The sequence below is a fragment of the Perissodus microlepis genome, chromosome 20, assembly GCF_051167445.1.
Source record: "Perissodus microlepis isolate ML-2025 ecotype Zambia chromosome 20, ASM5116744v1, whole genome shotgun sequence".
In the NCBI taxonomy this organism is placed as follows: domain Eukaryota; kingdom Metazoa; phylum Chordata; class Actinopteri; order Cichliformes; family Cichlidae; genus Perissodus; species Perissodus microlepis.
Genome location: NC_140480.1, coordinates 30475559 through 30500450, shown reverse-complemented (window position 1 = coordinate 30500450; position 24892 = coordinate 30475559). Strand labels below are relative to the sequence as shown.

Here is a 24892-nt window from a genome sequence, read left to right as displayed (position 1 = left end):
CAGTAATTAATGACTTTGCATGCAAAAGCAACTAAGTTAAAGACTGCTTTATGTACTACAATGTCCTTCATTCTCTTAATTATCACTCACTTTTTCTGGATAACAGTTTTGGCACAAGTGGTTAGACAAACATGTATATATATCTTTGTCTATTGAGCTTGCAAAGAAAAGCATCTGGACTTCTTTAAGTTACTTGAAGACGTTTCACCTCTCATCCGAGAAGCTTCTTCAGTTCTAAGGTCAAATGGTGGAGAGTCCCAGATATAAACCTAGTGGGAGTATCCCCCCACAGAGGGACAAAAGGACCCCCTGATGATCCTCTAATCGCCTGAGCCAAGGTGTGAAACTGGGTGTGGGTCCCAAACAGCCAGAGTTTCGGGTGTGTTCATTGTGAAACCTGGCCCCACCTTATCATGCGAATTCCTGAGGTCAGATGGCCCAGGATGTGAGTGGGCGTTAAGGCGTCTGGGAAGGGATCTCAAAACTGGATTATAGATGGCAGAGAGTTGGTGTCGTAAACCCCCGCCTCTGTTCAAAGATGGTCGCTCACAGTGGACATAGATGGCTTCTTTCACTCCTCTTTCAAACCATCTGTCCTCTCTGTCCAAAATGTGAACATTGGCATCCTCGAAAGAGTGTCCTTTATCCTTAAGATGCAGATGGACTGCTGAGTCTTGTCCTGTGGAGGTGGCTCTTCTGTGTTGTGCCATGCGCTTGTGAAGTGGCTGTTTGGTCTCTCCAATGTAGAGGTCTGGGCATTCCTCGCTGCACTGTACAGCATACACCACATTGTTAAGTCTGTGTTTTGGCGTTTTGTCTTTCGGGTGAACCAGTTTTTGTCTGAGCGTGTTGCTGGGTCTGAAATGCACCGGGATGTCATGCTTGGAGAAAACTCTCCTAAGTAACTTAAAGAAGTCCAGACGCTTTTCTTTGCAAGCTCCTTTGACTACGATGACCTGGATGACTGAGAACCTTCACAGACATCTTTGTCTATGTTTTGTTTCCTATTCTATTGCCTTGTATTATGTGAATGACTAAGACCTGGTGGAATGCATTTACTCTTTTGGTTTAAAACTCATTCTCCTTATCATGTATGCAAGATGTCATTGTTATTCCTTGTTATTGCTCTGTATCTAGCTATTAGCATTTAGCTGATGATATTATGGATCTGAAATAAATGTAATTTAATCCATGAAAATTGCATTATTCAAACTCCTTACAACAACAATTTTCACTTTCATGATAGATCAGGACAGAGCTCTGGCAGATTAGTATAATTTATTTCATATTTAGTGCTATTACTGTATTTTTCGCACTTTTCAAGAAACTCAGCCTTTATTCAAACGGCAGATGAGTCCAGATTGGGATGAGGGAGTTTTTGGTCTTCATCAGATAAGTCGTGGTCTTGTGTGTCTGGATAGTGGTTGGACTCCCCTGGTTTACCTCCTTGTAAAGGATTTCCCTGCTCAGCTCAGGCAGCTGGTCCGGCAGTATTGTCAGATGTTTAGTTGTCTGACTCTGTCAAGCAGTAGCATCACACCTTTGGCACAAATTACACAAGTGTAAAAAGATTTTTACATTAAGTATTGACTTTGGCTTTCTCAATCACAGCTGAGTTTAAAGACTGCATTATTTATTTCATTTTATATAATTCTTTTAACTATTATTCTTTTTTGTTTTTGAATAACACTTTTGAAAAAAAAAAGTCTATGTACATACTTTTATACACCTACTTCACACTCAATCTACCTTCAAGCCTGTAAAGTTTATTGTGTTTTTTGCTGACACAGAGTTCAGATGTATATGCAATGTATTTTGTAGTGGCAACCTCTGTTTTGTTTTCCTTTTTTCATTGGTCAGTTTAAAATTAAAAGCCTTAATTTAATTTAATTTCCATCCATCCATCCATCTTCATCCGCTTTATCCGAGGCCGGGTCGCGGGGGCAGAAGCCTAAGCAGAGAGGCCCAGACCTCCCTCTCCCCAGCCACCTCCTCCAGCTTATCCGGGGGAACACCAAGGCGTTCCCAGGCCAGCCGAGAGATATAATCTCTCCAGCGTGTCCTGGGTCTGCCCCGGGGCCTCCTCCCGGTGGGACATGCCTGGAACACCTCACCTAGGAGGCGCCCAGGAGGCATCCTTGTCAGATGCCCGAACCACCTCAGCTGGCTCCTTTCGATGTGGAGCAGCAGCGGCTCTACTCTGAGCCCCTCCCGGATGGCCGAACTTCTCACCCTATCTCTAAGGGAGAGGCCAGCCACCCTTCGGTGGAAGCTCATTTCTGCCGCTTGTATCTGCGATCTCGTTCTTTCAGTCACTACCCACAGCTCGTGGCCATAGGTGAGGGTAGGGACGTAGATCGACCGGTAAATTGAGAGCTTCGCTTTTACACTCAGCTCCCTCTTCACCACGACGGACCGGTGCAGCGTCCGCATTACTGCAGCTGCAGCCCCAATCCGTCTGTCGATCCCCGGCTCCGTTCTCCCATCACTCGCGAACAAGTCCCCGAGATACTTGAACTTCTCCACTTGGGGCAGGAACTCATCCCCGATCCGGAGTGGGCACTCCACCCTTTTCCGGCTGAGAACCATGGCCTCAGATTTGGAGGTGCTGATCCTCATTCCCGCTGCTTCACACTCAGCTGCGAACCGTTCCAGTGCGAGCTGGCGGCCCTCACCCGATGAAGCCAACAGAACCACATCATCCGCAAAAAGCAGAGATGAGATTCTGAGGCCACCAAAGTGAAAGCCCTCCGCCACTTGGCTGCGCCTAGAAATCCTGTCCATAAAAATTATGAACAGAACCGGTGACAAAGGGCAGCCCTGGCGGAGCCCATCACCCACCGGGAACGAGTCCGACTTATTGCCGGCAATGTGAACCAAGCTCTTGCAATGGTTGTATAGGGATCGAATGGCCCGTAGCAATGGGCCAGACACCCCATACTCCCGCAACACCTCCCACAGGACACCCCGAGGGACACGGTCGAATGCCTTCTCCAAGTCCACAAAACACATGTAGACTCGTTGGGCAAGCTCCCATGCACCCTCAAGTATCCTTGAGAGGATAAAGAGCTAGTCCAGTGTTCCGCGACCAGGACGAAAACCGCATTGTTCCTCCTATATCCGAGGTTCGACTAGCGGACGAACTCTCCTTTCCAGCACCCTGGCATAGACTTTCCCAGGGAGGCTGAGGAGTGTGATCCCCCTGTAGTTGGAACACACCCTCCGGTCTCCCTTCTTAAAGATGGGGACCACCACCCCGGTCTGCCAGTCCAGGGGTACTGCCCCTGATCTCCACGCAACATTGTAGAGGCGTGTCAACCAGGACAGCCCTACAACGTCCAGAGCCTTCAGGAACTCGGGGCGGACCTCATCAACACCAGGGGCTCTGCCACCAAGGAGTTGTTTAACTGCCTCAGTGACCTCGCCCCCGGAAATTGGCGGGTAATTCCCCTCATCCCCAGACTCTGCTTCCTCCTCGGAAGACGTGTCAGTGGGATTAAGGAGGTCCTCGAAGTATTCCTTCCACCGCCTGACAATTTTCTCAGTTGACGTCAGCAGCGCTCCGCCAGCACTATACACAGTGCAGGTAGAGCACCGCTTTCCCCTCCTGAGACGCCTGACGGTTTGCCAGAATCTCTTCGAGGCAGTCCGAAAGTCTTTTTCCATGGCCTCTCTGAACTCCTCCCACACCCGAGTTTTTGCTTCAGCCACTGCCTGAGCCGCATTCTGCTTGGCCTGTCGATACCTGTCGGCTGCCTCCGGAGTCCCTCATCCTATTCATGTAGCCCCTTCCGCCAGGGTTACTTGTGTAGTAGCATTCCAACAATATATATATATATATATATATATATATATATATATATATATATATCTAAAACTGATATATACAAACTGATCTACAATATGGCAGCAGTGATCAGTGAGATGCTTGGCTACAAGTTGAACAGCCACAAGGGGCAGTACCCACCATGGAGAAGGAGGCTAGAGAGCAAGATCAAAGCAGCACGGAGGGAGGTTAGCCAACTAACGGAGTTGCAGAAAGGTGCGGCAAAGAAGGTGCATAAGAAATACAGCAAACTGTCCATACCTGAGGCCTTGGAAACTGCCAAGCAAAGACTCACAGCCTTGGCCAGCCGCTTGAGGAGGTACACCAGAGAGATAGAAGGCAGGAGAATAAACCAGCTGTTCTCCACAGAACCAGCAAAGGTGTACTCTCAGTGGCAAGGGAACAATAAGAGAACAGCACCACCAAGGCTGGAGACGGAGCAATACTGGAAGAGCATATGGGAGAAGGACGCAACCCATAACGGCAATGCTCAGTGGCTAGTGGATCTGAGGGCAGACCATAGCGACCTCCCTGAACAGGGACCAGTAACCATCACAGTGGCAGATATCCAAGAAAGGGTCTCCAGTATGAAGAGTTGGACAGCACCAGGGCCCGACATGGTTCACGCCTACTGGCTGAAGAAGCTGACTGCACTCCACGAGCGTCTGGCAGCACAAATGAACCAGCTGCTAGTTAACGAGAGACACCCGGAATGGCTAACCGAAGGTCGAACGGTCCTGATCCCCAAGGACCCCAAGAAGGGACCGGTCCCATCCAACTACCGACCAATAACCTGCCTCAGTACTACATGGAAGCTCCTGTCAGGCATCATATCGGCTAAAATGAACAGGCACATGGGTCAATACATGAGTGGGGCACAGAAAGGGATTGGCAAGAATACCAGAGGTGCAAAACACCAGCTACTGGTAGACAGAACAGTTAGCCGAGACTGCAAGTCCAGACTGACCAACCTGTGCACTGCCTGGATTGATTACAAGAAGGCCTATGACTCAATGCCCCACAGCTGGATCCTGGAATGCTTAGAATTGTACAAGATCAACAGGACCCTAAGAGCCTTCATCAGGAACTCAATGGGGATGTGGCGTACAACACTAGAGGCCAACTCCAAGCCCATAGCACAAGTCACCACCAAGTGCGGGATCTACCAAGGAGATGCTCTGTCCCCACTGCTGTTCTGCATAGGCCTGAACCCCCTCAGTGAGATCATTAACAAGACTGGCTACGGATACCGACTACGGAACGGAGCAGTTGTCAGCCACCTCCTGTACATGGATGACATCAAGCTGTATGCCAAAAGTGAACGAGACATCGATTCACTGATCCACACTACCAGGCTATACAGCAATGACATTGGAATGTCGTTCGGACTGGAGAAGTGTAGTCGAATGGTAACGAAGAGAGGGAAGGTAGTCAGAACTGAGGGGATTGAACTACCAGAAGGCAACATTGCAGACATAGAGGACAGTTACAAGTACCTGGGGATCCTGCAGGCGAATGGGAACCATGAAGAGGCCGCTAGAAAGGCTGCAACCACCAAGTACCTGCAGAGGGTCAGGCAAGTCCTGAGGAGTCAGCTGAACGGTAAGAACAAGATCCGGGCCATCAACACCTACGCCCTGCCCGTGATCAGGTACCCTGCTGGGGTAATAGGCTGGCCAAAGGAGGAGATAGAAGCCACTGACATAAAGACAAGAAAGCTCCTTACCATGCATGGAGGGTTTCACCCCAAGTCCAGCACCCTGAGGCTGTACGCTAAGCGGAAGGAAGGGGGCCGGGGACTGGTGAGTGTCAGCACCACAGTCCAGGATGAGACAACAAACATCCAAGAATACATTGGGAAGATGGCCCCAACTGACCGAGTGCTCAATGAATACCTCAGGCAGCAGAAACCCAAGAAAGAGGAGGGAGACGAGGAACCATCATGGAAGGACAGGGCCCTGCACGGTATGTACCACCGGCAGATAGAGGAGGTGGCTGACATCCAGAAATCCTACCAGTGGCTGGACAAAGCTGGACTGAAAGACAGCACAGAGGCACTAATCATGGCAGCACAAGAACAAGCTCTGAGTACAAGATCCATAGAGGCTGGGGTCTATCACACCAGGCAAGACCCCAGGTGCAGGCTGTGTAAAGATGCTCCAGAGACAATCCAGCACATAACAGCAGGGTGCAAGATGCTAGCAGGCAAGGCATACATGGAACGCCGTAACCAAGTGGCCGGCATAGTGTACAGGAACATCTGTGCCGAGTATAACCTGGAAGTCCCGAGGTCAAAATGGGAGATGCCCCCAAGGGTGGTGGAGAATGACCGAGCTAAGATCCTGTGGGACTTCCAGATACAGACGGACAAAATGGTGGTGGCTAACCAACCGGACATAGTGGTGGTAGACAAACAGAAGAAGACGGCCGTAGTGATCGATGTAGCGGTTCCGAATGACAGCAATATCAGGAAGAAGGAACACGAGAAGCTGGAGAAATACCAAGGGCTCAGAGAAGAGCTCGAGAGGATGTGGAGGGTGAAGGTGACGGTGGTCCCCGTGGTAATCGGAGCACTAGGTGCGGTGACTCCCAAGCTAGGCGAGTGGCTCCAGCAGATCCCGGGAACAACATCGGAGATCTCTGTCCAGAAGAGCGCAGTCCTAGGAACAGCTAAGATACTGCGCAGGACCCTCAAGCTCCCAGGCCTCTGGTAGAGGACCCGAGCTTGAAGGATAAACCGCCCGCAGGGGCGAGATGGGTGGTTTTTTTTTATATATATATATATATATATATATATATATATATATAAGATAAGATAAGACTTTATTGATCCCACAACGGGGAAATTTTTGCGTCACCTCAGCTCAGGTACAGATATCAGAAGGAAATACAAAAATACAAATAAGTACAATCATTGAAAAAAAGTAAGATAATACACTATATACAATGGTAGCATACACAGTATGTGATTATGGATATGGTTGGAAATATGGAAGACATAAACTATATAGCTTGATATAGCTATTGTACCACTACTATTCCTATTTATAGACATGTACACACACACATGTACACACTAAATATACATATGTATACATATACATACATATATACCTGCACATGTCCATACACATGGAAGGTCCATTATGCATGAAGTGGTGACTGTGGATGTTCACAGTGTCCAGTGACTTATGACATTGTGATTGAGGAGTTATAGAGTCTAACTGCTGTTGGGATGAATGATCTGCGAAAGCGCTCCTTCCTGCAGCGAGGGTGTTTCAGTCTATGACTAAAGGAGCTGCTCAGCCCACTCACATACTCATGCAGTGGGTGATGTGGGTTGTTCATGATGGATGTCAGCTTTACTAACATCCTCCTCTCGCCAACCACCTCCACAGACTCCAGGGGACATCCCTCTGGAGGAGTCTCACAGTCTGTTCTCTAAAACCTAAAAGAGGAATTATGGATTTGATCAACTGGTCCCTGAATGCAATTGACACCCTCTTCTCGACAAGACACCTGGGTTCGGGAAAGCCCGTGTGTCCTGGATAGACGTTCCCTGCTGGATGGGCGATGGGCGGGTGGTTCGCACTAAAGCAAGAAGACCACCATTATTTCATGCGGCTACCATATCGGCGCCAGCTTCGGTCTCAAGGCTGGAGCTGAACATAACAAACAATTTCTCCCCTGATAACAAACTGTGTTTAGACTTTTCATTCCAATTTCGCTGCAGGGCAGCTTGCATGTGACAGATAAAGGCTTTCTTGACTTCTTGACTCTTGTGACGCTTATTTTGAGCAACAAAAAATAGTAAATTTTAATATTTCAAGGTCACAATAATCTTCCAATTTAGAACTACAATTTATAAAAACAACTAACACAAATAAAATACACTTCAATTAGTCATGCGGAGCCGCAGCATAAGGATGAAAGAGCCGCATGTGCCATGAGCCGCAGGTTGATGACCTCTGACCTAGCCTGTAAGCTTGCTCCTCACCAGCTTCATTTATGTCTGAGTTCATGTATGAGGAGCCTGCCAGATTTCGCTAGGATATTGGAGTTTTCTCTGGCCATCTTCTTGATTTATTTAAGCATTTTTAAATGAGTTGTTGGGCAAGGAACCAAATCGAACACTCTCTTCTACAGAGTGCCTAAGAACCAATGCCTGGCAGGTTGATGGAGGATGCCAGCCACCTAATACATTGAAAGTTAAGAAAGTTTGGTTATCCTCCAAAGACATACCTCTAAAATCTCTGTCCAAGAAACTGGCTCCACATTACATGCTTATGAGATAGAGACAGTAATGATTCCTTCCAATAATGCCAGGTTAAACTTGTCTTGTTTAGTCATTTAAGCCTTCCAGCCGACCCCCCACCACCTGTTGCAATTATGGTCATAAAGCTGTCTCCATTGTGACTGCATTTGAGTCCTCCATTTTGCTTCAGCCTAATGACAACGAGTACAGTTACTGTGCATGTTGTGATGGCAAGAATGGGAGTGATATTAGATGCCTTCAGTTAGATAACCAGATCCTGCTTCAGCTGGACTTTGTATGGCAGCATATACAGTCATGTGATTAAAAAAGTGGTTAAAGAAGTGCTTTAAGAACAATACAAAAATGAGAAAATATAATTCTAATTATTTCAGTTCTCTTTCGTTTAGAAGATGTTAAAATATGATTGTTTAATTCTATATTTATAAAAAATAAAAACAATATTAAGGAGTTCACAGATGCTTCAGAAACACTATGTGTTCATATTTTAAATTACCACCAGAGGGAGGCTCTTACCTGTACTGTCCTTGCTCTGGTGTCACCCTGTAAACACACTTGAACCTTATATTCAAAGGAGCTTGCAAAGAAAAGCGTCTGGACTTCTTTAAGTTACTTGAAGACGTTTCACCTCTCATCCGAGAAGCTTCTTCAGTTCTAAGGTCAAATGGTGGAGAGTCCCAGATATAAACCTAGTGGGAGTATCCCCCCACAGAGGGACAAAAGGACCCCCTGATGATCCTCTAATCGCCTGAGCCAAGGTGTGAAACTGGGTGTGGGTCCCAATCAGCCAGAGTTTCGGGTGTGTTCATTGTGAAACCTGGCCCCACCTTATCATGCGAATTCCTGAGGTCAGATGGCCCAGGATGTGAGTGGGCGTTAAGGCGTCTGGGAAGGGATCTCAAAACTGGATTATAGATGGCAGAGAGTTGGTGTCGTAAACCCCCGCCTCTGTTCAAAGATGGTCGCTCACAGTGGACATAGATGGCTTCTTTCACTCCCCTTTCAAACCATCTGTCCTCTCTGTCCAAAATGTGAACATTGGCATCCTCGAAAGAGTGTCCTTTATCCTTAAGATGCAGATGGACTGCTGAGTCTTGTCCTGTGGAGGTGGCTCTTCTGTGTTGTGCCGTGCGCTTGTGAAGTGGCTGTTTGGTCTCTCCAATGTAGAGGTCTGGGCATTCCTCGCTGCACTGTACAGCATACACCACATTGTTAAGTCTGTGTTTTGGCGTTTTGTCTTTCGGGTGAACCAGTTTTTGTAAACCAGCGTGTTTCTGGTGAACCAGCAACACGCTCAGACTACGATGACCTGGATGACTGAGAACCTTCACAGACTTGAACCTTATATATATTACTATTCGTCTACACTTTTTATGCTGAATTATTCTCTCATAGAGACCTGCGTGTAATACTAACTGCTAACTAAACTGCTAAACCAGACCATAGGACATTCACTGTTGGTTTTTAAAACATAATGTTTAGCAGCACTTTTTATTATGGCATATGACTAGCATTTGACTAATTTCATAAAAGGACATTTAATTGCAATTTTATGCCCTGATTTCACAGAAATTTCACTTTAATTGCATTTGCAATTTAATTTTGGAAGAATTACAGCCTTAGCTGTACAGTAGATCATATTATAAAGTGCTGCTGCTTAATTAATTTGAAAGAAAAACATATCCACCGTGATATATTTTATATTTTCTTAGTACTTTTCAAGTCATAGAATAAAACACTTCTTGTGAACAAGCAGTTTAATCAGTTTTATTTTCATAGTGCCAAGTCATAGAAACGGTCACCTCAAGGTGCTTTATATTGTAAGGTAAACACTCTACATCAATACAGACAAAACTCTAGCAATCTGACGATGCACTACGTGCATGCATTTGTCAAAAGGAAGAAACCTCAAGTAGAATCATGCAGCATTACTAAGGGAGGATTCAGGGTCATCTAATCCAGCCCAAACTATGCTTTGGCAACAAGGAAAATTTTAAGCCTAATTTTAAAGGCAGAGATGGTGTCTGTCTCCCAAATCTCAACTGGGAGCCGTTCTACAGATGAGGGGCCTGAAAACTGAAGGCTTTGCCTCTAAACCTACTTTTATATACCCTAGAAACCACAGGTAAGCCCACAGCCTGGGAGCATAGTGCTCTATTAGGGTGGTATGGTACTATGAGGTCTTTAAGATAAGCTGGTGGGGTCTGATTATTAAAGACCTTGTATATGAGGAGAAGCCAGTATGAGAAACACATGGTCTTTCTTTCTGGTGAGTCCTCTGGAGGGCAAAGTGATGCCGTCCAGAGTAAGCATCTGGTTAGATACTTAGTTATCATGTGTCTAAGAAGTACAAAAGCTTTAAATATTATTTATAAGCACAAGCTCATTCAGGTCTCTGTGTCTTTATGACATTCCTGCAGTTTAACTAATAAATGTGAGTGTTATCTGACTTTATGGATACATAAACCTTGGAATCATATATATCTGCATAGCAATAAAAATGTATACTGTACCTTCCAATAATAGTTCCTAATGGTCACATTATAACGTAAACAGAAAAGGCATGTTGCAGAAGTAATCAAATGGATGCTTGCTTGTGCAACACTGTTTTACACTTACTTGCTGGTGGCTGTAGCTCAGGAGGTAGAACAGGTCATCTACTGATCGAAAGGTTAGTGGTTCAACCCAGTCTGCATCCAAAGTATCCTGGGCAAGATACTAACCCCAAGATGCTCTCTAATGCATCCATTGGAGTGGGAATGTTAGCTTAAGAAAGCACTGAAAAAGCATAGAAGAAAGTGAATGTGGCATGTTGTATAAAGCGCTCCAAAGATAAAGACAAAATTATGATGTTTATTAAACTTTTAATGAAATTTGCAGATTGTCTCGGTGGAGTTAAACATAGTCAGCTGTCTGCTCCTTGCTATCTAAAATATAACAGGGCATTGGAGTAAATTCTCTACCATCTCACACTTCAGCTTTATCGGTTTTCTGTTTGATGTTTATTCAGCTTTATTCAGCTATAACTTTAATCTCAGTCAAACCGATTTACTTAGGAACAAATAAAACACTGAAGAAAGCCAAACAATAACATTTTTAAGTTATCTAAGTGAGTTATATATCATGTTTAACCTGACCGTGGGGGGTTTGAAAACGATGTGCTGTGAGTCCAGTGTTCTCACCAGCTCTAGTGTACCTTGACCTCCTGGGTCACCTATCGAGCTAGTGGGTAACAGATGTCTCCGAAAACCTTGGAGCACTTTTTGCAAATATGTGATGTCTTGATAAATTGAGCAGATATTTGAAGTTTACACAGCTACATTATCACCTGAAAATATCTTAAAAGTTTATTTTGTGACCCAGAAAGAGTAATATTAAAACTAAGTAGCTGCTGCCATTGTTGGAAACTGGAATTGGCTGGGCCGTGCTATGAATTCTGGGATAGGTTGAGCCGTGAAGAATACACCCGGCCCATTCTTCAAATCTGGGGAAAATGAGGATACATTTGTCAGCCGCATTTAGAGGAGTCTTCGAATTTGGACAGCCTTCGTCACGTCGCGGTCACATAATCGGTCTACAAATGCGCCCCCGAAGGATGCGGCCCCTGAATTTGGACACAGCTATGATACACCAAAAGCTGCTTCTTCTTCTTCTTTTTTGGCGTTTAATGGCAGCTGGCATCCTTGTAGATGCATTGCTGCCATCTTCTGTTTCAGTCCGTTATTTCACTCTACTACTTATTCCTGTGTCTTTCAGGATCTTACGAAGCATCAAACGACATGTTGACTATTAAATTTGTTGTTGACGATTTTGATAGTCAACGTAATTGTGATCCACCTAATCGTGGCAGCCCTATTGAGGAATTGGTTTCCCTCTCCCGCAGAATTGATAATCGCCCGTGAGAGAGGGAAGCTGAACAATGGTCCAGCCTTCAAAGACCTGTGTTGCGTCCCGAGTTCCGCACTGCACCGCCAATGCTCCCATCTGTGCCCGCAGCTAGGGGCGCCCGCTTGGCATCACCCCCTACTCCAGAACCCATCTGTAGGTGGTCGGTGAACGGTGTTCCCTTTCCTCTGGCAAGGGAACACCGTTTTCGGGCCGTGGACTGCTTGTACTGTGGGAAGCCAGGACACCGCATCGCGGGCTGCCCGGTTTGCCTAAACGAGCCAGCCCACTGGTAGGCCCAGGAATACAGGTGGGGAGTGCTTTAAGTTCAGCAAGACCCCGATTGATATTAACTGTTGCCATAGTGACCACCAATATGACCTTCAATGGACTCCGGAGTGGAGCAAAATTTAATGGACATTAAGCTAGCAAGAGAGTTAAAATTGCCACTCACTGTTAGGATACCTGGGTCGTTGAGTTTTGAGTTTATTATATTATTTATCATTTGTAGTCTTTGGTTTCTTTGTTAGAATTCTGTCTTATGGTTTACGTTTCTGTTCCCTCTGTTGCAGTGCCTGCCTGTGAGTCTGTGTCTGTAAGTTCAGTCTGTGTTATGTTTCCTGTTGTACTTTGAAAGTCCGTGTCTCATGTTAATGTGTCTGGTTGTGCTTCCTTTGTCTCGTTAGGCCTGAGTTGCCCCAGCTGTGTTTCCCTCCTGTTCCCCATTCCCTGATTGCTCCCTCTGTGTATTTAAGCCCTGTGTTTCTCTACCCTTATCCACCCTCATTCATGCTGTGTGTTCTGTCTGCCTGCGTGTGTAAGTTTATTTTGCATTTTTGGGTTTTTGTTACGTTTTGTCATCCAGCAATAAAAACTGAGTTTTGGAGTGCACTTTTGCCTGTCGTGAGTCTGCACTTTGGGTCCTTTTCCTGCCTGCACACAGCCTTCACATAACACTCACGCCGTTACAACCACTTCCATTACTCATCAGACTGCACCAGTAAAAATTAATCACCTCCGTAAACCATAATGAATTAATTCCCTTCTTCACTCTTCCCTCTCCTGACACCCCACTTATTATTGGTTATCTGTGGTTACAGAAACATAACCATCACATTGATTGGGCCGCTGCAGGTCTCTTCTTTGTGGGGAAAAAGTCGCTGCATGCAACCTTGTATTGATTACCATAAAGAACAAATACCCACTGCCTAATCAATTCTGTTTTTGAGTCTCTTCAAGTGCCTACCACTCTTACTAAGTTGTATCTACGGAACACCTATCACCTTGTTCAGATACATGAGGGGGATGAGTGGAAGACCGCCTATAAAACTCCACTGAGGCACTTTAAGTATTTGGTCCTGCTGTTTGGCTTAACTAACTCCCCCGCGGTTTTCCAAAACCTTGGTCAATGACGTGCTCCGGGATTTTTTGAATGACCAAGAAGACCAAGAAGTGACACGCACACTATGCCAACCTCTGCTGCACCCCAGCCCCTGAATATCGGCCTGGGCAGAAGGTCTAGTTAGATGCTAAGAACATCCCGCTGCTCGTACATCCAACGCTCCATGTCTCACAAGTTAAACCGGTCACCACAGCCCTTTGTCAGGTCACTGTCCAGCATTTAAAGACATCTCCTGCCAGTCCTCCTGCCTGTTTTGCGTGCAAGGGAACTCCCTGAGCCTCCATTTCTCCCTCCTCGGACTTTCTCACATGGACACCTTCCCCTCCGACCCACGCATTCGGTACAGCTAACCTGCACCTGCCCTTTGTCTGCTGAATTCACTCACTTGTCTCTCTTCCTGTTAGAGTTACATACATTAATACTGACTGCTAACCTTTTACAAAATAACGTGGATATAGACTGTGGGTTTACACCATAAAGAATTTCAAACAACATTTTTAGCAGAGCACCTATTTTTAGAAATCCCCTTTTCTTGAATTTTAACCAACAGGGTATATAATTTTTTTTGGCACTTCCTTTTTTATGCACAAACAAGGAAACAGCCTACATAAAGATTATACGCATGTGTGAATCTGTGCATGAGGCGTTACTCTGAGATGTCAAATAGGATTTTGAGATGACTGAAATGTGTCAAACAGGAAGTTTTCTTTGAACAAATAGGTCACACCTTCTCTGCCCCCTCAAAAACCACCTCTGCCACTGAAGAGTTTGAATGTATTGTCTTCTTACGAAACAGAATGAATACAGCTTACTGGTTTCGTTCGGTCTATGAACATATAACTCTGCCTGCAATTTACACCTCTGTGTTCATCATTGGCCTTGGAGCTAATGTATGGGGACTAAAGTCTCTGCTGCAGAAATGGAAAATTCTTGGACACATTAATGTTTTTCTTCTGAACCTTGGAATTGCCAATTTTTTATTCCTGCCAACACTTCCATTTTTGTCGGCATACTACTTTATGAAGAGTAAATGGATATTTGGAAATGCCTTCTGCAAGATCACAAGATTCTGCTTCAACTTGAATTTATACGGCAGCATTGGATTCCTCACCTGTATAAGTGTGTACAGGTACCTGGCTATTGTCCATCCAATGAAAGTGATGGGAAGAATAACTGTGACTAACTCTGTGGTTATCTCAGTCATGGTTTGGCTGTTGGTGAGTGTTCAAAGTTTTCCAGATATGTTCTTCCCCAAAAACTCACCAAATAGAACTGAAAAATGTCACCATACCACCTCTACAGAGTATGTGGAGGATTACCTGAAATACAGTGTGGGCTGGACACTCACTGGGTTTGTTATCCCACTCCTTATATTACTTGGCTCCTATGGACATGTGACTCTTGTTCTCTGCCGCATTAATACCATTGATAAGGTGATGAAACAAAGAAGCTTAAAGTTGATGTTCATTTTGATTTTGCTCTTTTCAGTTTGTTACATCCCCTACCATATTTTTAAGAACCTCAGCCTTTATTCAAGAGTACTTTTTTCAACCAACAAGAAGTATCCATCATGGGATAAGGGAGTCTTCTGTGCTCATCAGATCAGTCGTGGTCTTGTGTGTCTGAATAGTGTTTTGAACCCCCTGGTTTACCTCCATGTCATGGATATTCCTGCTCAAATCAGACAGATGCTTCAGCATTTTCGTCAGATCTTTGTGTCGGAGTTCAGCAGTGTACCAGTGGCACAAAGTGCAGATGTTTAACAGGAGTTTAGCACAAATGATTCACTTTGAGTTTGTTTATTATACTGTGCTTCATCCAGTTAATTATTGTCCTCTTTTCCTGCAACAACAGTTTGGGCACAAGTTACTATATAAATATATATAAATACTTGTATCTCTTTTTGTTCTGTTGTCTTGTATATTGTGAATAACTGAAAGCCAGTGGAACACATTTTTTCTTTTGGTTTAAAACACATTGTCTTTATTTTGTATGCATGATTGTAATTGCTCTGAATAAGCTTCACTCATTTTGACGGAGTCAGTATCAACAACCAGTTGCTAATGATATTATTTTTCTAAAAATAAATGTAATTTAGTCTTTGAAATTTGTATTATTTAAACACCTTACACTGACCTTTACTTTGAGAATAGATCAGGAGAGAACACTGGCATACTACTAAAATTGGTTTCATATTTACTGTATTCTTAATTGCTGGCTCACAGACCACTTCCGTGCTCTTACCAATTTTTTTTATAGCTGTTGCTGAGTGCGTGCGGCACAAGCCACAGAAAAGCAGCAGTCATTGCACAACTGTGACACTGACACCTTCAAAAACTGACTGCATTGTACATTACATTGTATTTCATTCTTTAAACACTGCATTCTTTTCATTATGCGTTGGAATTAGTGGTCACATATCTGTGTTTAGAACATGTTAAACATGTTCAAAATAAATGGATAATTTAGATAAACCTGCACTTGTTATGCCCTGTTGTGTTGGAGTAATGAAATGATTGTTACTGTCAGGGTGGGGGAACGTAATGCTCTGCAGGGTTTCTTTCCGTTTAAACAGAAACCTTTTAGGGAAATGTTGGTCTCCTGATAATACAAGTAACTCAGATTGTTACTATTATTATCCTGTATTAGCTTCAAATACTTAACCAAAGCCACTATCAATGGCAAGTTGTTAATATGAACATTCTAGTGACAACAGAAATTCTGCAGTGATCCTCCAAAATTTCATGATTTTAACACTTCAAAGCAAGCGTGGCATCATGGAAATTTCAATCCCTTTCTTTACATTTACATTTGTGTGATTAGTAATCCTCCTCAGAATGCTTGCTGTCATTACAGATGATGTAGTGACTGCTGATACATTTGTTTTACTTTTGTGGGTGTTTGGGTGTAAAAAAAACCCACAGACCAATAGTTAGTTCCACTTGTAATAATAATGCACAGCACAGTTTTAAGAAGAACTCTAACAGGCAGTTTTGCTTAATCCCTAATTACTAGTTTGGTCAACCATGAACATGGTACTCTATTGCAGCGGTCCCCAACCTTTTTTGCGCCACGGACCGGTTTATGCCCGACAATATTTTCACGGACCAGCCTTTAAGGTGTCGCGGATAAATACAACAAAATAAAACTAGTACCGGTACCGAAAAAAAGAAGATTTATTCATAACACATGTGAAAAGACCCAGGAAAACTGAGTTAACGATAAAAACGATAACAAAATAACGCTGAAAACCGATAAAAACCCTGAAAACCATACATTTCACACCTGAGCCTCAACTCTCGCGGCCCGGTACCAAACGACTCACGGACCGGTACCGGTCCGAGGCCCGGGGGTTGGGGACCGCTGCTCTATTGCATATTTGCTCTGGCAAGACATAAAAAAAGTGTTGAAAAGCATGAAAGTGTTTGAACTTTTGAAATTACAACCCAGAAAGGTATAGAGGAGCGATGTTTCCATCAAATAACGGGCTCTTTTAACTTCCCCATTTCTTACTTTTATCAGCTAAGCATGCAGGCTTTAACACTTTAAAAAGGGAAATTGCTTCATTCCTGCCTACAGCATGAAAACATGCAGAGCTTTCTGCTTGTTTGTGTGCAGCAACAAATGACCTTGATCAAGGCCACAAGCCAAAACGCGTTGGTTACTTAATAAAGTTGTTCCCTGTTACTTTAGGTGTGGCTGGAGTCTTCACATCATCAGATTGTTTGTGTGCATCACCCTGTAAACTACAAGCAGATCCATGTTAAGAAGGGCTTCAGGATTACAGCTGTGCTCCCACATTTTGAGTTACATGGAATTTAATTTTATCCTACACTCCAATGAAGCATCAATAAACCACTGGTACATTCATAAGTTAATTAGATGGAAAGTGCCAAATGTATGTACCTTTGTGCCAACACTTTTCTAAACATCTGAGGTCTCTGTTTTGACCCATGGACATAATAAAGATTAATGCTTGCCAGAGCAAGAGTGCAAGACTTACACAGAGGCAGTGGCTAGACCCCCCCATGCTAAAAACCAAGCCCTGGAATGTCCGCAGCTTGGACACAAAACATTTCACTCCATGTTGTACTCTGTATGATTGTGTATGTGATGAATAAAGCTTGTTTGTTAAGTGAAAAGTTTACTGAGATGGTGTTGCTGCACATGAAAAAATGGCAACATGTATGCACTGCAAACAAAAGACATGTGCCCTATTTAATACTCAGAAGGGAGACTATGTGGTCAGCAGTGTAAACTGAAACATTCATTTAACAGATGGGCAGGATGTGCCCTGGCCTCATTCTAGGAAACGATGTATAGGTACTTCAGTAAAAAAAAAAAAAACTTTACTTTAATGTTGAGCTGATCTTATTTGCTGGCAGGTTTTAGACTATTAAATGCAAATTTTGCAGGTAAATATTTAATTGTTTTGCCTCTGGTGAAAATAAATACTGAACAACATATTCTCTAAATATGCCGAATACAAATAAAATGTTTTGCAGATGACTCCTAACCACAAAAAATTATTTTAATTCATAAAGCCAACTCATATGTGAAGAAACTGTCCTGTTATGACTCCCTTATCACTTGAGCTGCACTTTATCTCAGTTTAACACTAAACCATATGTCGATCAATAGCATATAGGCTGTATCCTAGATGTAGTTGAGCATAATGAAGTGTGCAGTTGTGGAAAAATGCAGCTGTGATCAAAATATGTTCATATGAACTGATAATTTGTGATGCACTACAATTGCTCATGAATGTTCAGTAGAAAGGCTCACACTAGTGATGGTAAATTTGATTCTGTGTTTTTCATTGATCATTTCACCATAGTTTTTCACGGTGTTTGCTGGTGAAAAGAAGATTAAAATACTGGCAAAACATCAGTTGGAGCATGGCCCTTTATTCTACTTCGAACATGAAATACCTTCAGGAGCAGTTACATTTATAAAGGCAGAGGCGTCATGGTGTAATTATATTACCTGTAAAGAGGCAACATCTCCAAAATTTCGGGAGTAGTTAGTCATTATAAGAAGTGTTTGTGAACTAAAAATCAAGAATGTGGGATACTGTTGGTACGTGATTTGGAGAGCCCAGCACGTGCTCCGACGCAGGGTAAACAAATTCTGCTGGGGAGACCTACCTTGGTACTTGTGTAGGTGAAGCCAAAGGCAAGATATGCTTCATCGTATTTTCTAGTCTTTGGCTTGGAAGAAAGTTAGTTTGGAAACATATCTGGCGATGCTTCATTTTCTGCTTTGTGTAGCAGCTCCATCAAAAACCTGTCCATTATGCTAGCAGCATCCAAGTTTTCTTTTTTCGTTTTTTATTCATACCCTGAGTCCTGCATCTGGGTAAACATTGGAAAAATACCAATAAGTCAAATGATCAGATTTAGAAAAGAAAAGGCATAAATATGTCAAATCTTAATACACCAAACACAAAAAGTTAATTTAAAATACAAAAACATGCTCCATATTCTAAAATAATGTAAACAAATGGACATAACAGGCTTAAACAAAATCATGCACATACATACTGCTTAACAAATACCAAATAGACGTACAAATTAAAACTAACTTTGTTCCGTCATTCTACCTGTCCATCCATCCACTCACCCCCCACCCATCCATCAATCCATCCAGCCCGCAATGTGGACCAAAGCCCTGCAGTGGTTGTACAGGAACCAAATGGCTTGCGGCAACAGGCCATTTGGTTGCTGTGGAAGCACCACCAGTGTTGCATTATGAGGGGTCTGGTTAAAAACCCTTCTCCGATTCCACAAAACACATGTAGACTGGTTGGAGAAAATTCCGGACACCCTCGAATATCCTTAAGAGCATAAAGACCTGGTTCAGTGTTCCACAACAAGGACGAAACCTGTAGTGTTCCTCTGTATCTGAGATTACACTAACACTATACTACTACTACTAGAATAGGGTTCCCACTCTGGCCTCTCATGTACAGACTGCACCCAAAACCTAGGGCATTTCCTGTGGGCTGAGCACTCACGAGTAGGGATGGGTATCGTTTAGGTTTTATCCGATACTGGTGCCAAACCGGTACTTTTGAAACGGTGCCGGTGCTTAACCGGTGCTCAAACCGGTGCTTAAAGAATGGAGAACACCAACTTTGTCCAAAAACCTCTCATGTTCAGCTGTTTTTTTGTAAAAAGATAACAATGTTAGCCTTTTCTGCAGCTATGGGGCATATATGGTATCACTCTTGGCTGGAAGCAGTGCTTAAACAATGGAAAAAACACAAACTTTATCCAAAAACGTCTCATGTTTAACTGTTTTCCACTTTTTCTTTGGTCATTTTAGCCTTTTTGGCCAGGGTGAAGGGAGTATCTGCCATCAAACAAGAAGACAGCCGCATGTAACTACGACGGTGTTTGCTAGTTCACCTTACATGCATTAATGTAATAACGTGGTTAGCCTACTCAACGTAAATTACACACGAACAACATTAAGCTACTCACGCAGAGAAGAACGGCTGCTGCTGCCATCATCATCCTCATCATTTCTGCTACACTGGCAGGGCTAGGGGCCAGGACTCTATTCTTCGGGTTTTTGGGGGATGTTGCTCCGGGTCCGATAACTGGCAACCCACCCGCAGTAGATGTGCACGGTGTGAGGTCTCGCAGCAAGCTATCAAATACGGCGCATTTCTCGGCTTTTTAAAAAAACGCTATGCGTCGCCAGGTGTTTCATCGGATTTGAGGTGTTACCTCCTTTGACAGTATCACAGTATCAGCTTAAAGCACTTGTTGCAGGCTGCTGAGTTTGCATATTTTGCTGTGAAGTACAGCCATACATTTGACCTGTCCTCCTTGGGCATTTTTAATCTGTAGCTCTGCTCTAAAAGAACGTACATACCTGGACCCGCCTACTATCCTCGGAAACGTAAAATGATTGGCTAGAATCTAAAGTGTATCACAGCTCAGGGAAAAAAAAGCACTGAAATAAAGCACCGAAATGTGCGCTGCTTTTCAGTCTGGTTACTACCGTTTATGTCAGAACCGGTGCCATGATGGCACCGGATACCGGTACCCATCCCTACTCACGAGCATGTAAACACATCACGGTATCCCATGTAAATTTTGGATTGAATTATTAAAATCGATATAAATATTCCAGTTTTGTTGAAAAGTAGTTGAGTAATTGTTTGCTTAAACTATAAGCATTTTCAAAAACAGGGGAATTGTTCGTCTGAAGGTCAAGAACTCATTGAACTCAATCTATTTAATTCAATAATGTGTCTTTTCTGCAGAAATGGGGTCATGTCCAGCCTTGGCATTTTTTGTACTGTTTTCAGCAGCTCTGACTTCCTTGTGTGATGGTGGAAAAGTGCTAATATTTCCAGTAGATGGAAGCCACTGGCTTCACATGAAAGTCCTTGTGGAGGCTCTTTATTCTCGTGGCCAGCAAATCACTTTAATTCGTTCCTCCACCAGCTGGTACATTTCTGAGGTCTCGTCTTATTACACCTCCATCACAATTACCCAGGAACAGTCCCAAAACATAGAAAGGCAAGACTTCATGACCTCATTCCTGAAGACGTCACTTGATATCCGGCGCAAAAGTTCACTATGGACATTCGTTGAGTTTTACAGCCTTTTTAAAATGGTACATGAAAACCATCAAATTGTGACAAAGCTTGTTCGCAGCATTTTTGAAAATAAGACATTAATTAAAGAGCTGAATGAAACTGGATATGATCTTTTTCTTACTCATCTTGCATTTCCAGGTGTACTGCTACTGGCAAATTATCTTCGAGTTCCCTTGGTTTACAATGTACGCTGGTTTTTCAGTGGAGAGGCGCACTATGCTATTGCTCCTACTCCATTGTCCTATGTTCCTGTATTGTTCTCCCATAACTCTGACAAAATGGACTTTTTACAAAGAATCAGAAACATATTTTATCACAACATAATGGCTTACATTCACTACTATGCTGCCAGTCCATGTTACCAACCTCTATGTGATCATTATTTGGAAAAGGTGTCGAGCTTATGTCTCTAGTCAAGGCTGACCTCTGACTCATGCGTGTTGACTTTACATTTGAGTTCCCTTGTCCCACCATGCCCAACGTCGTTTACATCGGAGGCTTTCAAGGTAAGCCTTCAAAGCCTCTCCCATCAGAGTTTGAGGAATTCGTCCAGAGTTCTGGTGAACATGGGGTGATAGTCGTGACATTGGGCACCCTGCTGAGTGACCTTTGACCTGAGTTAACAGAGAGCTTTGCCTCAGCATTTGCCAGCCTCCCTCAGAAGGTTGTGTGGAGACATGTTGGGAAAAGACCAGCCACTCCGGGAAACAACACCATGCTGGTTGAATGGCTGCCTCAGAATGATCTACTAGGCCACCCTAAAACCAAAGTTTTTGTCACACATGGGGGCACCAATGGCCTGTATGAGGCCATTTACCATGGTGTGCCAGTTATGGGCATTCCTCTCATTTTTGACCAGCAGGACAACTTGTTACATATGAAGGCCCGGGCAGTGGCTGAAATAGTTGACGTGACAAAATTGGATGTTGACTTTTCTGGATAGACTATGTCATGAGGCACAAGGGTGCAGCACATCTACGCAGTAAGTTATATAAGCTGCCTTGGTATGCCTATCATTGCCTAGATGTGATGGCAGTCCTTGTAGTATTTGGTTTGCTGATCATTACCTTCGTTTGGGCTTCTTGTTAATGTCTAATTACATTTTTGTTGAAGACAAAGAAGTCCAAGCATGAATAGATGTGATAATAAACTTTATCATGTGAAAATAATTAAAAGCTACAAAGAAACTAAGAAGCAGTTTTTCGTGTTCATTTTATTTTATTGTTTTCTTTTTGTTTTTATTTCTATTTAAAGTTTCATATCATCACCTTTATTTTCAGAGTGGCCAATATTTTTCTACCTTACTTTCAAAGAACAGAACCAGCAGGTGGAGCGGTGTTTGGCTGTTTTTTGCTAAAAATTCAAAAGTCAAATCCCAGATAACAATAAACGTTTGATCCTGCTGAGACCCACATCTACAGTTTTCTATGGCCATAATTGTCCTCAACTGACATCATTGACTCTGGGAAATCTGGTAAATGTTGCTACTCCCCTGTTGCTTAAAAAAATTTAAGGTCAGATGTTAGATGCCAGGTATCATCAGGCCCATACAATACTACCAGCAACTCAGGTCAAGTTGAGCTTTCAGGCAGTGTTTGGATGAAAAAAATATAACTTAATAGGTTATTCCAATAACCGCCTCAGTTATATCAAAAGTAGCCCACATTAAGCCCATATGTTTGCCATTTCAGAGCTCTGGGAAGATAGCAACACTGAAAAGAAGTGCAGCAGAACAATAAAAATCCTTCACATGTAAAAACAAAAAAAACAAAAAAAAAAAGAGTTAAGCAAACAAATTTAAAAGATAATACAAAACTCAGCACATGTATTACCAACAGTTTGTTTCTAAAAAAACCTTCATAGCTTATAGCCTCACCTCCTGGTTAAAGTGTCATCCATTTGTTGTGCGTACATATTGAGCAGAAGAATCTAACTCTTTGGACATGGTCATAAGGTCATGAGGCCAGTGTAGCTGAAAAAGGGAAAACAACCATTGTGAGCACGTGTGCATTTTTGACAACTAGCTGCTGTCTCTGGGGACAGATACGTCGTCATGTGCTCTTCTGCATCTCTCATTTTCTCAAAAGGCCTGACTGGAGCTGCCACACTCTCTGAATAGAGCAAAGTGTCCATCTGTTTTTGAGACACACTTGGCTTCTTAGTGTAAAAGCAACGGAGTCACAAATAAATATTGCAAACGTGGCAGAGTCTGATAACATTAGATAAGAAAAAATGTACAGAAATCAGTGGCGTCAGTGGATCATTTCGTAGGTTTTGTCACGTGTTTTCACTTCCACTTCCTGGTTTTTTTTTTAAATTTAATTTGATTTGTCGTTGCTGTAAGTAACTCATTTAATACAATCTCACCTGTTATGATTTGAAGTTCATTCTATACTATCTCACCTGACAAGCTAGGTAAAATAAGAGGAGAACAGAAGCAACAACAGAGGGATACTTGATTGCTCTCCTGAACACCTCTTCTTAGTATTCAAACATAAAGGTGTTTATGAGAAACTCTGCTACTTTCTTACATCTGTGTATCAGTTTTTGTGGTTTAGACAAGTAGAGAGAGACTTAGGTTATCAAGCCGGGGGATCAACAGTTTCTGTGTGCTCACTTTTCACGTTTTTATGCACAGCTTTTTTTCCCCCAAAGCTACAGACATCTAATCCACAGCTTCGTACAGCAGATCTAGGTCATGATTTTGTTAGATCCTGTGTATACTTTGCAGTTGGGTTCGGTAATAACGGAAACGACAAAGCTGTGTGCCCAGCAGATATTTAAATCTGAACATCGAAATGTACTGTAAATTTATATATAGAAACTGACTGGCACACGCTTCTTAAAACATTTGCATGCACATCTTGTTGTTCATGCTGTAAATATAAGAGCAAAACTACATGCTTAAATAATGCAGACCTGATACATAAGGATTTGATGCTTGTGCAAGAGCTTAATTTAGCCAACTTGTGCTGATCATTAATTAATAATTAGAGGAAATAACAAGGTAAATATGGCAAAAGCAAGGCATGCAGTGTAGCATAACACCCATATACATCCTTACTAGACATTTTAACAAACTCTGACCATGTAGTTCATTATTCTGAATTGCATTAAGTCCAAACACAATAAACACCTAAATCAGGACAACATAACCACAATGATTAAAACAGGAGAGGGTTATTTTAACGTGACACATAATACTCACTCACTAACACGCTATTACGTGTTAGTGAGTGTGTTAATAGATGTTTCATAAAAATTATTTTCGTATTTTAATTCATGGTTAATTCAGGCACCTATTAGATGTTAGTTAAGTATTTTGTGAAAATGAAAGTTCCTCAAGACTTGAGGAAGTCTCAGCTTTCTTCACAACAGAAAAATGACAGACAAAGCACAAAGACAACTTACAAACACAAATATTTATAGCCAGATGCAAACAAACCCACCTGAGGTTTGCAGAATACCGACATGTAAGTAGGACCATAGCCTAGGTTTCTAAAAGAGATTTAAGTGCCTGTTGTTTTTAATAAACACTACATTTCTAAAAAATATCTGCATGTGTGTATTAACATGCCAGTCAAAACTGATCAGTGAAACCAGGGGGAGGGCCAGCTTGCCTTGTTCAACCATTCACACTCATGGATGATAGAATGATGGAGGAGCCAGGGAATGAACCACCAAACTTCCGATTAACAGATGCTCTACCTCCTCAAATACAGCCACCCCAACCCCCTCTGTAAACCACTCCAGTGTCAGCTGGAGTTTGAAGTCAAGGCACATTATCTTCAAAATGCAGAGATAAGAAACCACCCAAACCCATCACCCTCTGTAATTTTAGCTTAGAAATTCTAATTAGTCTCTATTACTGAAGGGTCTTTAATTTACCAT

At 42.9% G+C, this 24892-nt stretch overlaps 1 protein-coding gene and 1 pseudogene across 1 annotated transcript; both read left to right on the top strand.

Moving 5' to 3' along the window:
- Positions 1-14143: 14143 nt before the first annotated feature.
- Positions 14144-18686, top strand: LOC146364871 (P2Y purinoceptor 1-like). Its single transcript, XM_084917542.1, has one exon. The coding sequence runs from the start codon at positions 14184-14186 to the stop codon at positions 15147-15149; it is 966 nt and encodes a 321-aa protein (XP_084773668.1). The 5' UTR covers positions 14144-14183; the 3' UTR covers positions 15150-18686.
- A 1978-nt stretch (positions 18687-20664) lies between these two features.
- LOC146364870 (UDP-glucuronosyltransferase 2B33-like) lies at positions 20665-22138 on the top strand (annotated as a pseudogene).
- Positions 22139-24892: the final 2754 nt, after the last annotated feature.

Bases quoted from the DNA above. Each gene is read 5' to 3' on its own strand.
- LOC146364871 (XM_084917542.1), top strand. From the start codon at position 14,184: ATGAATACAGCTTACTGGTTTCGTTCGGTCTATGAACATATAACTCTG.